Source organism: Euphorbia lathyris, chromosome 6 (genome assembly GCF_963576675.1).
Source record: "Euphorbia lathyris chromosome 6, ddEupLath1.1, whole genome shotgun sequence".
NCBI classification, from domain to species: domain Eukaryota; kingdom Viridiplantae; phylum Streptophyta; class Magnoliopsida; order Malpighiales; family Euphorbiaceae; genus Euphorbia; species Euphorbia lathyris.
Window position 1 is genome coordinate 68,422,122 of NC_088915.1, and position 12,549 is coordinate 68,434,670.

Below are 12,549 nucleotides of genomic sequence, written 5' to 3' on the forward strand. Positions count from 1 at the left end.
TACACGTTTGGAATGCTAATTCTATTATGCAATAAAAAAACAAAGTAAGCATAGCATCTACATGAAGATGTATCTTTTACCCTTACTATAACTTTTAATATTTCTAGTAATTTCTTGACATTAATTAGTATTAATTTTGGTATAATTATGCTTCAATTTTTTTTAGGTATAATTAAGTATATGATCAGGTGGTAGGCCTGACCATGGGCTGGGCTCAGACCGGGTTGGATGGACTTTTCTATAAAAGTTCTCAGTCCAAGTACAGCCCAACCCGCTATTAATTTAAGCGGGTTCGGACCGGGCTGAGCTCACGTTTAAAAATCAAATCCAAAGCTCAGTCCATGTAAACCCACCTCAATATATATACATAATTTTTAATTATAAAAAATAAATATTTCATATATAAATATGTAAATATATAAATTTATTAATTAATATTAATAGGCGGGCTGAGCCGCCCGTGCTATTTTTATTAATTCCAAATCCGCCTAAAAATAGGCAGGTTTTAGCAGATCTGGACTGGACTGGGTCTAAGATTGATTTTCATTGTCCAAGCCCGATCCAAGAGACACAGGTCTAGACGAACCAGAAGGGTACTCGGACCCATGGACATGTCTATCGGATGGTAGAAAATGAATCTTTTAAAGTTCTGAGAGAAATATATTAATTGTCTTGTTATAGGTAAACACATACTATTTATTAGAATTTATGATAGTATTTACATTTTATAGTCTTTATTTTCATTTTTGAAACACGATAGTCTTTATTTTTTGAAAACGGAATAGATTAATGAGCCACAATCGGGCAAAAGTTCAACAAACTAGAAGAGATTACATCCGGAATAACATCATAAATAAAAGGAATAGCATGTAAACAGGAAAGCCGAGTAAAAGCATCATCTAAACCGTTAGCTAAACGTTTGACAAAACGGACCGAAAAACCATTGTTGAGATTGAGTAAAGATTTACACTGAGCAATGATATCACCAAACTCGCTTTCGTCAGGTAGAGACGAGTTAACTGCTTGAACAACAGTTAACGAATCTGATTCGAGAAGCACATGCTCAAAACCAATCGATTTAATCCAATTAAGTGCATTCAACAGAGCCGTAGCTTCCCCTTCGTGCACCAGCTGAAGACCATCTGCAGAATTAACCCGAGCAGACAAAAAGCGCCCCTCATCTGATCGAAGAACAGCAGCAGAACCAGTTTTTCCCACTGCAGCAAAAAACGCAGCATCAACGCTGCAGCAAACCAGACCCTGAGGAGGGCGATGCCACTTCGAGCAGACCACAGGCCGATCCTGCAGAATAGCAATATTCTTAAGATTACGGGCAGCCACCCAATTGGACTGGCAGTCCAAACCCCGCATAATAACCTGACAGCTCCTAGTTATTTTGCATTTCCATAGCTTATCATTACGAGCTTTCCACCAGCTTCACAAAATCATTAAGAATTTGCAGCATATATCTTTAGATTGAGTATTGATGATTTCGAAGAATAAAGAATTAAAACCATCAGCATCCAAAGACAAAGAATCAATTAGATTAAGCAGATTACTGTCAGCCCATATTTCCCTTATATATGGACATGCAACAAATAGATGCCAAAGGTCCTCATATCCAGTATTACAGTGCACACAAGTAGAGGGAATTGACAAACCTCGTGACAATAGATTAGCACGAACCGGTAAACAGTTTCGGGCAACTCTCCAATAGAAGTAGCGAACTTTTGCTGGCATCTCCATGCTCCACATTTTCCTCCAATTACCCGCTGCCCTCCACTGGTCATTTTGAGCCACTACTTCCGTTCCCAGCCGATATGCACTCTTAACCGAGTAGAGACCATTTTGCGTTTCATTCCATATAATTTTATCGATAGTACCAGGTCTGTTCATGGGAATGTTCTGGATTGCTAGCACATCCCTGGGGATAAATATTTCGTTCAACATTTCCACATCCCATTCGCGGGTTCCCGGGATAAAAAGATCACAGACCTTTAAATTCTCCAATCCTGCAATCATCGGGGTTTCAATCTTTTTTCCATCATCTTTTCTCAGCCAAGGATCCGACCAAACATTAACAGAATTACCGTCTCCAATTTTCCACCTTATACCTTCACGAATGATAATTTGAGATCCCCAGATACTTTTCCATATAAAACTAGGAGAGTGACCAAGTCTTGCTCTCAAGAAATCCGCTTGACGGTAATATTTAGCTTTGAAGATACGACTGGTTAAAGAATCTGGAGAGGATAGCATAAACCACCCTTGCTTACCCAATATCGCCACATTGAAGGCAGTGAAGTCACGGAAACTCAACCCTCCTTGACACTTGGGGATACAGAGCCGCTCCCAAGACATCCAATTAAGACCTCGAGACCCATCTTGCTTATTACCCCACCAGAAGGAGTTAAGCATTCTCTGAAGTTCAGTAGCGGTAGAGACCGGCAATAGAAACTTTATTTTATTTTTATAAATATATTTAATTAGTATTATTTTTTTTATAAACAATAGAGTTCTCTAAAGTTTCGGTTCTAGCTCCGTCACTAGGTCTACACATGGCTTTCAAAAGCGTTGAAATTAAATTTAGATCACGAAACAATAATTTGACTTTTTTTTGAAAGGTTTTAACGTGTTATATAAGTCTCTAATTTAAGTTATAAAAGTTCAAGAATAATTCACTTTATTAACTGATTTTTTTTTTGCCTCAATTCAATAAATATGAGTTCAAATCGAAAATATTGAAATTTAAGTGTTTAAATCTTTATTTTTTTTGCTCTGAGTAAATTTTTGTTTTACTTTGTTTTTACAATAAAGCTTTTTGTAGGTAATTTTTGGAATAATTACTTGTTGTAAGCTTTTTATTTTATCCTACATTATTAAATAAGTATTAAATATATTAATTTTGGTAACCGACCATTTAATATGGTGACATGTTTATATAACTAATTTTAAATTATGTTTATAGTAATAATTTCGTATTTATAACAAGTTCAAAATTGTATTAATTTTTTTTTGCCTTTAAATAGGCTTTATAATTTTTAGAAGAAAATGTTTTCTTTCATCTATTTCTTCCTAAAAGCTCCGTGTGTATTACTGGGCAATTTCAAGTTGTCTGTGGTAATTTTAGGAAGCGATCAGTGGTTGATATTGCACTTATGTCAATCGAAAAAAATCGCTTTTAAAACAGTGGTCATCCATGACGTAATAATTTTTTGGATGAGTTTTTATTATTTTATTCTTTTTTTCCAATAGTTTGAAAGGCCGGACGTAAGTCAAACCAACATGTTTATATTTTTAAGTGGGTAGAAATAAAATAGATGTTGCTTAAAAATATAAGAAGTAATTTCTTATTATTGTGTAAGTTATCTAGAACAACTTTATCCCTAAGACTCTAATGGTACAATTATACCCCCAATAACTCACAGCCAATTTTACCCTAGCATTTACAAATCCGGTACATTTTACCCTTAATATTTTTAAAGTTGGACTAATACACATAATCTCGTTATCTCTACTTTATCCATGGATCATATTATCACTAATTGGTAATCAATCAAAGATAGGGTAAATTACACCCATGACCACTAAACTTATCCATTTTAATATTATTGCCGCTGAACTTCAATTCTTAACGGTATGACCACTAAACTTTACACTTTTTTAACACCGGTGACCACTCAACTTTAATTAACTCATCAAAATGACCGTTAACGACCTCAAAATGAAAATATTCAAGAATTAAAGTTGTTCAGAACGATATTTACCATGAAAACACATTTTTTTTATTTTCTAAAATCACATTTATTGGAATTTTCTCGCTTTAAAATTCACTATCTCTCTTAACCAAACAACACCTAAATGATCTCAAAACGAAAATTTTCAAAAATTAAAGTTTCTTAGAATATCATTAACTCTTCGAATTTTTTTATTTTAAAACCGTTAACGGTCGTTTTGAGTGATCTCCAATGTAATTTATTCTTTTATCTATACTTAATAAATGATGACGTGACAACTAAATAAAATAAAATATCACATACTTATAAGTTGGTGGGGTAAAATTGATTGAACTTATATCTATGATAACTTCTAAAAAAAGGGAAGACCAAATTTCTAGCTTATCATTTCCATAAATAAAATAAAGTTGTGATTATTTAATCCAATAGGAGAGAAAGAAGACAAAAGGTTATACCCTAGCCTAGGGCTGGGATTTAAATATCTCATTGTCGATTGTTTGAATTGAACCAATACGACATCGTTTTGTAGTCGGCACTATCTGTATATTCCACGTTGCAAAGTCCAATTGTAAATGACACTGATAGGGTCCCACATAGATCCTTATCTTAGCAAATATGAATCTCACATCTACCCTACCATACATACCTTTATTTCCTCTTTAACCCTTTCATACCACGGAATCTTCTTCTTCAATCTTCAATCATCATTCACCCTTTTCTCCGTCGTCGACAAACTACAATGGAGCTCGGAATCGAATCCTTTTCCTACCAAATTTCAATCTTTACTGCTTAAAAAAGCTCTTCACACCATGCTCATCACACTCCTAACCGAATCCCCAATTCTTCAATTAGAATCTTAGTAATCACACCAGATGTCATCATCAACAACATCATCGTCATCGCCTTCATCGATTTCCTCGGCTTTCTCCTTGATCTGCATCCTCCATTCCATAATCGCCATTACCGGCGGCGCTCTCATGATGTTCCGGATGAAGGAAACTTATACCTTCATTCATGGCCTTGATACTGCTACCAAGCTCATGGGCTCTACCCCGCATGACCAGCTCTTGATTCGGACCTCCGATTCGTTCTCTGGGTTGCTGCTGTTTGCTGTTGGGTTTCTGATTTTCATGGTCTCTTTCGTTAAGGATCGGGAGTTTCAGTCTTTTTTTGCTAAAGGATGTACTGTTCTTCATGTTTTCATGGCTCTTTGGAGGATTTATTTTGAAAGGAGAGTTGATGTCTTGGCTTGGGATTGGATGAGACAAACTGTTGGTGACATTTTATTGGCTTTCTCCTGGGTTTTCTTCCTTGTTTATTCTTGGAGAGAAAAGTATGATTAATATATATATATATCTAATATATATCTGTCGATTTAACATTATGTGATTTTTTTTTTCTTTTTTTTTTTTTGTTGAGGGATAGTGTAATTTGAAGAGATATATACTATGTTAAATTGAGTTTTGGTTTCTCCAGAGAATTGTCATACCCGAATGGCATGAAATTAAGAATTTGTGTGAATGAAATCAGCTTTTTTGTGACCATTTTTGTGGTTTTTCTTTTCCAGTAAAGTGTTTTCCTGACTGCTTTGTTTTCTGAATGTCTGTTCTTCAAGCTTGAATTGATTCCAATTTCCAATTTCACGGTTTTCTTTGAGTTTTGTTAACAGTTAATGAATAAAAATAGAGAATGATCTGTTTTCTTTGCTACCTGAGCCTAGTTAGTGTCTGTAAATAAAGTGACTTGTGTCTTTCATAGATTTGTGTAGGGGATATCAAGCTTCCTTTGAAGCAGTTTAGGTCTTGAGTAGCATAACATGATGTCCCTGTTTTAAAATTTTATTATACTATGCAAAAGTTATTATCATCATAACACTTGAACATGTGTTAAAATAATGAGATGGCTAAAAAAGGGAAATCAGGCAGCAAATAGAACTTAGACTCCATAGAAATATAGCAATATGGACTTCGATGCGAAATTCGGAAGAACAAATAAAACAATCAAGGTAAGAGAGAACGAGAATCATTACTTTTGCTGAATCACTTATTTGCAATGTCTTGTCAAAGGAGGATGTGGTGAGTATAGTTGATTTTTTGGACTAAACCGAACATCAACCGTTAGAAGAGAATGGCATTCTAACGAATAACTGAAATCATAAGTATCCATGTCCCAAATACAGACCTCCAAATAGAAAAATGACACAGACTGATGTTCGGTTTAGACCAAAAAATCAACTATACTCGGCACATCCTACTTTGACAAGACATTGCAAATAAGTGATTCAGCAAAAGTAATGATTCTCGTTCTCTTTTTCCTTGATTGTTTTAGTCGTTATTATTGCTAGATTTCTATGAATACAAGTTCTATTTGATGCCTGCTTTCCCTTTTTTAAGCCTGTGGTATGATGACAATAAATTTTGAATAGTATAATGAAATTTCGAAACAGGAACATCATTTCATACTACTCTTGTGGAACAATTCGAAGATCTGAACTGCTTCAAAGGAAGCTTGATATCCCCGGTACAAATCTATGAAATTAAGAATTTGTGTGAACGAGAACAGCTATTTGTCCATTTTTATGATTTTTCTTTTTAGTAAAGTTTATTCCTGACTGCTTTCTTTTCTGAATGTCTGTTCTTCAAGCTTGAATTGGCTCCATTTCCCAATTTCACGGTTTTTCTTCTGATTCTTTTGAATTTGCTACCTGAGCCTAGTTAGTGTCTGTAAATGTGCAATCACCTATTGCTTAAGATCTTTCCAATAGTTGTAATCTCTTAGGCAGTGGCGGAACCAGAACTCCGAATGAGACGGGGCTTAAATATTTCATTTATTATGAAGCCATATCAGCTCTGCAGCCATCGATTTCGTGCTCTGTTCGAACCACCATAGGAATCCGTCTAGTGAATTATTGAAAATCTTTCATTTTGGTATAGGTACAGGAATAAAAGCATACTGTATGCCTTGTGTTTGTGTGTATATATATAAATGCCAAGCATTCCACATTGTGTGTTTCCTGCAAAACGAAGATGCTGCAGAGCAGTGATGAAGCAGCAGAAGGTAACTTCGTTTTCATATGATAGATTTTATATTTGAATTTGTCTGATTATATATGATGATGAGATTAAGAGAAGTCTTTCTGTTTAGTTTGGCTTTTGGAAATCTGCTTCCAACTGAACTTTCAAATAAATAGTTTTGATGTTTTCTTGATCGGTTTGCATGTTTATTTCGAGAATGTCAAATGTAATTTTTTGTTGAAGAACAACTTATAGAGATGTCAAGTAACAATTTTTCTGTGAATTTCACCATTCATATGCTGACACTATTTGGTACGCCTCTAAAACTAATCCCTGGTTCCGAGCTTGGCATGAGCAGCTCATATGGTGGAACCCCTGCTCCAGATCTGTTTTGTAAGGTTGGGTCCGCGTTTCTCTTTTCAATCTCCTTCTCAATTCTCTTTAACTCTATTGAAAAGTTGTAGAAAGCCTCGAGAATTTCCGGTTCACCTGACCATGTCGAAAGCTCTCTTCTATCACCAAGATACTCCTCCTTTTGTTCATGTGTCGATAGTATACTAATCACGGACATGTAATTTGTAGCCTGAAGCAGACTTGGCAACGATGACAAGTAGTGCTTTTCTGGATCCTTTAGGAAATTCTCGTATTCGAGATGATGTTCAATTGGCATGAGCTTTCGCATCAATGGTGGCCTTATTGGCACATATGCGCCATACAGATACTGCCCAAAATTTACTGCTGCATGTTCAGCTGATACAATCCATATAATGGTGGTGAGTATATAAGTAAGGTCATCCGGAGTAGAAAGTCGAGGCCACCATTTAGCTTGATGATGATCAGCATGACCGGAATTGATGCATTCTTTGTACCAATTTTGAAGCTCTGAGTCTGATATGATTTCACTTGTACTATTGTAGTAGTGATTCACATATGTGCCAACCAATTTCTCAATGGCAGACCATATAAGAAGCCCGTCTGATGCATACGGATAGTCTTCTATGATTAGTTTTATCCCACAGGGCTGTGTTGAGTCTGATATTGCCATTCCTCTGAACACACAAAATTGGAGTCAGTTAGCCCGAATCATTTTTTTGAATTGATAGATGAAACAATGCATTATCTGAAGTTTTGTGTCTTAGTTATGGTAAAAAAACCTTCTAAGCAAATCTGCAGGAAGGCCTTCCATATCGAAACGCCAGTTTCGATAGGCTGCAGAGCTGATATCCATACTATATTTTGCTGGGGCAAAAAAAGACTCGATGATTCCTCCAGCATTGATGAGAGATTCACGAGCTTCTGCATTTATATTTAGTGTGTATCGCATATGAGGATGTAGAAGCTTGTATATGGGATGCATTATGCTCAGCTGCCTATGTGCCGCTATAATGAATGGCTCTATACAAGCGTGTGTCCGCAACCTGTTTGGTTTCACGAAAACAAGCAGCTTTTGTGAAAAATGTAATCGGTTATACTATACACGTCTTTAAAAAGCTTACCAATGATGAACAAGTTGATGAACTCCAGCATCATTGGAAGAAACATGAGCTTTGGCGAGCTGCCAGAGCCAGTTTGAAGTGGCGTCGGCAGGAGGGGTAAAGACTTGCTTTGCCGGATGATTTGTATTAAGTGATGGTAGACAGAGCTCGATTGCGACGGGCATTAGTGTCTCCAATGGAGTTAAAAAGAAAATCGTTCGAGTTGCATATGCTTTTCGATCTCCAAGATTGTTTATTCCTTCAAGGAATGGAAGGTACACATCGTGATAATCTAGTATGAACAACTTATTCTCTTCCAGTGCCTGAGAAATCAAAGATTAGAAGTCGATTATGTAGCTAGCTAGTATGATTAACAATGAACTACCTGTTGCACAGACATTGCTTGAAAATGGCTTGTGATATGTAGCTAGCTAGCTAGCTATGATTAACAATGAACTACCTGTTGCACAGACATTCCTTGAAGATTGCCTGTGATGTGTGCTTCGGTTATCGCAGATTCAAGAGGACCGTAGATGGATGGATTCAGCTTACTCTGAGGCGGGAACACCTAAACAAACACGAGCATGATATTTAAAGCAGAGATGGTGAAGGAGAAGAAAGAAGAAATCAAATGAACCTGTAGCCTTTCTATGCTTAGGGGATTCATTCCTGCAAGTGCCAATCGGCCAAACTCGTCATCACGCAGGTAAAAAGAACCATCTCCTGCACATTGAAAAGATTAGATTATCATTCTAAATACTTCATGCTTAGGGGATTATAATGGAAAACCTGAGTTGTATCAACTAGATTATCATTCTAACAACATCCATGCTTACTTGAGATTTCCTCGGGGAGGTCGAATTTGAGAATTTCAGGCGATAGAAAGGGAAATTGTATTGACTTGGCTCTAGAACCAGTTGAATCTCTAGTTTTATAGAGACAATTGATTTCAGAAAATCTCTTTATAGAATCACAGCTGATGAATGGAATATTCCTCAGATAAGGAACTAAGTTCTTTAGCTGCCACTTTAACTGTCCAGCTTTCAAAACTTCCCTTTTTGAATCCTGAAATGCTTCATCTCTTGGCACATACATTGGCATAAATGCATTTGGTAGAGATTCTGTCTTCTCATCTGTCATATTCGATATAAATGTGAAAACTTAGGTCTACAAGTATCACTGGGAATTATGAAAGAAGAATCTTCTAATGAGTCTAAGTGTGTTTGTTTTTAATTTCCGAAACTGTGTTTTGCCTTTTAAGTTTAAACATGAGACAAAATGCGTTTGGTAAAAATTCGAAACAGCTGCTTTTTACAGAAAAATCAACTAATATATGCTATCTGTCAGTAACACAGTAAACAGGAGCAGGTGAAACAACCCTAAATCAGATTAATGTAATTGGATATTATACTTCCAAATTCTACAATAAAAATTTGCAAATACTTATTTCAGGCTTTTAAAAAGTTATAAAATAATTTCATAAGTTTTTCCCATTGCTATCAAACTCGGACCAGACTAGCCAGTCCGACTGGTTCAACCGGGAATCCACAAGGAGTATCTCAGTTTGATGTCTGGTCCGATTATAATAACTTTGGTTTTTCCAACGTTCTCAAAAATATGTTTCTAAAGTTGTATTTCAAAAGTACAGTATAGTATCTCAAGATTGCAAATACATTGTATTAGTATACTTTGGATATGTGCAGTATTGGTATTAAATTTTGAAAAATTTCTGAAAATAAAATGAAAACATAAATATGAACACACAAGTAATCATATTATATATGGGCTCAATGGGAAATTCCTTTGTCAATTCTCATTTTTAGATGTCATATGGACCGGTCAAGAAAGATTAAAGGTTGTATTTTGATTCACTGGACCACAATTAAAGCAACTTCAAACGATCTTTTTCTGTCTTATCTCATGCACCAAAAGGACTTCTAAAAGTTCATAAAAAATTATCAAACGTTAAGTTGGTGCGGTGAGTCGTAGATAAGAACGACCAACTTATGATCCCTACATCATCTGACATACCTTCGACATCAAACCTACCATTAAGGAAAAGAACCTTTGCAGATAACTATATAGTTCGACCTGTGCATGGAGGCTTGTTTGGGTCCATTAGATCTAGAATGGAGGAAGTTCATGGACAAAATCGCAAAGAAACTCATCTACAATTTTGGCTTCGTCTATGAATTGATGAATATTCTTAGGCCGAACATGGAGCAAAGGTGGCAACCAAGGGAAGCTAACAAATGTCCTAACTGATAGGACTTAATTGCTTGCTCAACCGGATACCACACTATCCGAAGTTGTCCATGAAAGAGGGAGATTGATAGGGGCGTTTCGTCCTTATCTTTTAGCGTGGTTTACGGTTTAATTTAGGACTAAATAAATAAGTTTAATTACAAAAATAAGGAGTTTTTAATAAAATAACGAAATAAAATAAATTCCGTACTTTCGGTTAATTGTCTAAATTTAGAAACTAAAACGTCAAGCTAACTCGGCTCTCGAGAATTGTATTTCAGGTACGAGTAAGGAGCAAAATTCCACCGACATACGCGGGGCGTGTGACATCTAGTCAGAATTGACTGCTCAGTCCACAGGCACCACGTGAGACTTACCCACTGATACGCGAGGCGTATGAACCACCACACGGGGCGTATATGCAATAATACACTCAATCATGAAGGTCAGACTGCATGGTCTCCCGAGTCAACAGGCTCAACGCGCGGCGTCCCACCTTACACGCGAGGCGTATTTGGGAATTCTTCAATCCAAAGAACCAGGAACTCAAATACGCGGGGTGTCCTCTAGGCTACGCGTGGCGTAAAAGGCACGACTCAGGCTATTAAATCTTAGAAGCTCAGATACGCGGAGCGTATATCAGTCTACGCAGGATGTGTTTGAGACAACTGTTCTGAATCCGGTCCATACGCGGGAAATTATTGACGGAATGGGCCAATACGCGAGGCGTTCTCAACCCTACGCGGGGCGTGTCATGGGAAAACTGCAGAAATAATGTATCTCCATGCTTGTATCTTGTGAGTTTATAATTTTACCCCTAGCTTGATGTGTATAAATAAGGGTGATTAGCACTCATTTAGATATTCAGATTTTACATAGCAAAACTCTATCACCTTGAGAGCTTGTTCGTGTATTTCGTTACTCCGTGAAAGTTCCGTTCCATCCTCGTTCACCAAGCTCGAGAGTTCCACCTCCAAGTCCTAAGAGACGGCATTGAGTTCGGTTAGCTAGTTCCGAGGGCTGATTCTTCCCTTTTCACTTGCTAATTAGCTTGTACTTTTCCTATGTACTAGGCTTGGTTGTATTCCGTATTTACGCTTTCCATATTTATAACATATGATTTACAATTTCCGTTTCTCTATACGTGTTGATGTTTGCTATTTGTTTTGATATTCATAATTGATTATTGTGTAGGGGAACGCGATTTCCGACGCCATTCGGGCTATCTTTAGGGATTCATATAGGTGTTGCCTTACCAGAAGTGACGCACCGGAAACCGTAGGAATTGACAAGCCACGGAACTTACGGGCCCTAGTTTCTAATCCCCAGCTTTAGATACGCCTTGACTAGGAACCACGTAGTTTAAGTACTTCACGGGTCGGTCACACTACACATAGTCGTCATTGCACGAGTAAATCATTAACCATATATATATTCGGAGTCATTGTTTATCATACTTATAACTTATCACCATCCATATCACTTCGTAGAGTTTTTGTTATATAAATCTGTCTCACCCGTAGTTAGGAGTAGTTTGTAGTTGTTTCCCAAATCAACCCAAAGTATTCACCGCTTAGATAACGTATAAAACCGAGTCGTTTAATACTTGTGGTTATAAATCCTGTGGATTCGATACCCGGTCTTAATTGGATTATTACTTGATACGATGGGGTACACTTGCCCCTAAGTAGTAGCGTCTAGTAGAGATAGAGCATTTAGGAAGATCACATCCATAGTCGTAATGTCCTTATCATAATATATATTTAGAGCTCTACCGGACACACATCAGAGATGTCCATGGATTCCCACCAGGAAGGAACAAAGGGTAGATCTAGAGGAAGGGAGCACAACTTCTATCACCGAAGATATCATCATTCAAAGACGCCTCCTAGAAATCATTAGAGAAAAATATGAGGAATCGTACTCCCTTTCCCATAGAAGGCTGCTTAAAAGATGTTGTCGAGATTACTTTGATGAATCAAGATCTCCTAAGCATAGGAGGCCTAGGCAGAGCTCAACCGAATCTCACTAGAACCAAGATGAAGGGCGAAGAAAAACTTCGTGGCCAAGATCTAAGGA

The 12,549-nt window shown here is 36.9% G+C and overlaps 2 protein-coding genes and 1 long non-coding RNA gene across 4 annotated transcripts; 2 read left to right on the plus strand and 1 right to left on the minus strand.

Annotated features, from left to right (window-relative positions):
* The first annotated feature begins 4,382 nt into the window (after positions 1-4,382).
* Positions 4,383-5,281, plus strand: LOC136232799 (uncharacterized). The gene has a single exon (XM_066022221.1). The coding sequence runs from the start codon at positions 4,610-4,612 to the stop codon at positions 5,078-5,080; it is 471 nt and encodes a 156-aa protein (XP_065878293.1). The 5' UTR covers positions 4,383-4,609; the 3' UTR covers positions 5,081-5,281.
* A 1,523-nt stretch (positions 5,282-6,804) lies between these two features.
* Positions 6,805-9,143, minus strand: LOC136232798 (linoleate 13S-lipoxygenase 3-1, chloroplastic-like). Its single transcript, XM_066022220.1, has 6 exons — positions 9,063-9,143; positions 8,864-8,949; positions 8,687-8,794; positions 8,248-8,549; positions 7,906-8,169; positions 6,805-7,800 (listed from the first exon to the last, which is right to left on the minus strand). Exons 2-6 carry the CDS (start codon positions 8,891-8,893, stop codon positions 7,044-7,046), a joined length of 1,461 nt encoding a protein of 486 aa, XP_065878292.1. The 5' UTR covers positions 8,894-8,949; positions 9,063-9,143; the 3' UTR covers positions 6,805-7,043.
* Positions 7,935-11,611, plus strand: LOC136232800 (uncharacterized). 2 transcript variants are annotated; one of them, XR_010690619.1, is made up of 3 exons: positions 7,935-8,501; positions 8,743-8,932; positions 10,752-11,611. It is a non-coding gene; the product is annotated as an uncharacterized lncRNA (long non-coding RNA). The 2 variants fall into 2 exon arrangements; XR_010690618.1 differs by lacking the exon at positions 7,935-8,501 and having other exon boundaries at positions 8,503-8,932.
* Positions 11,612-12,549: the final 938 nt, after the last annotated feature.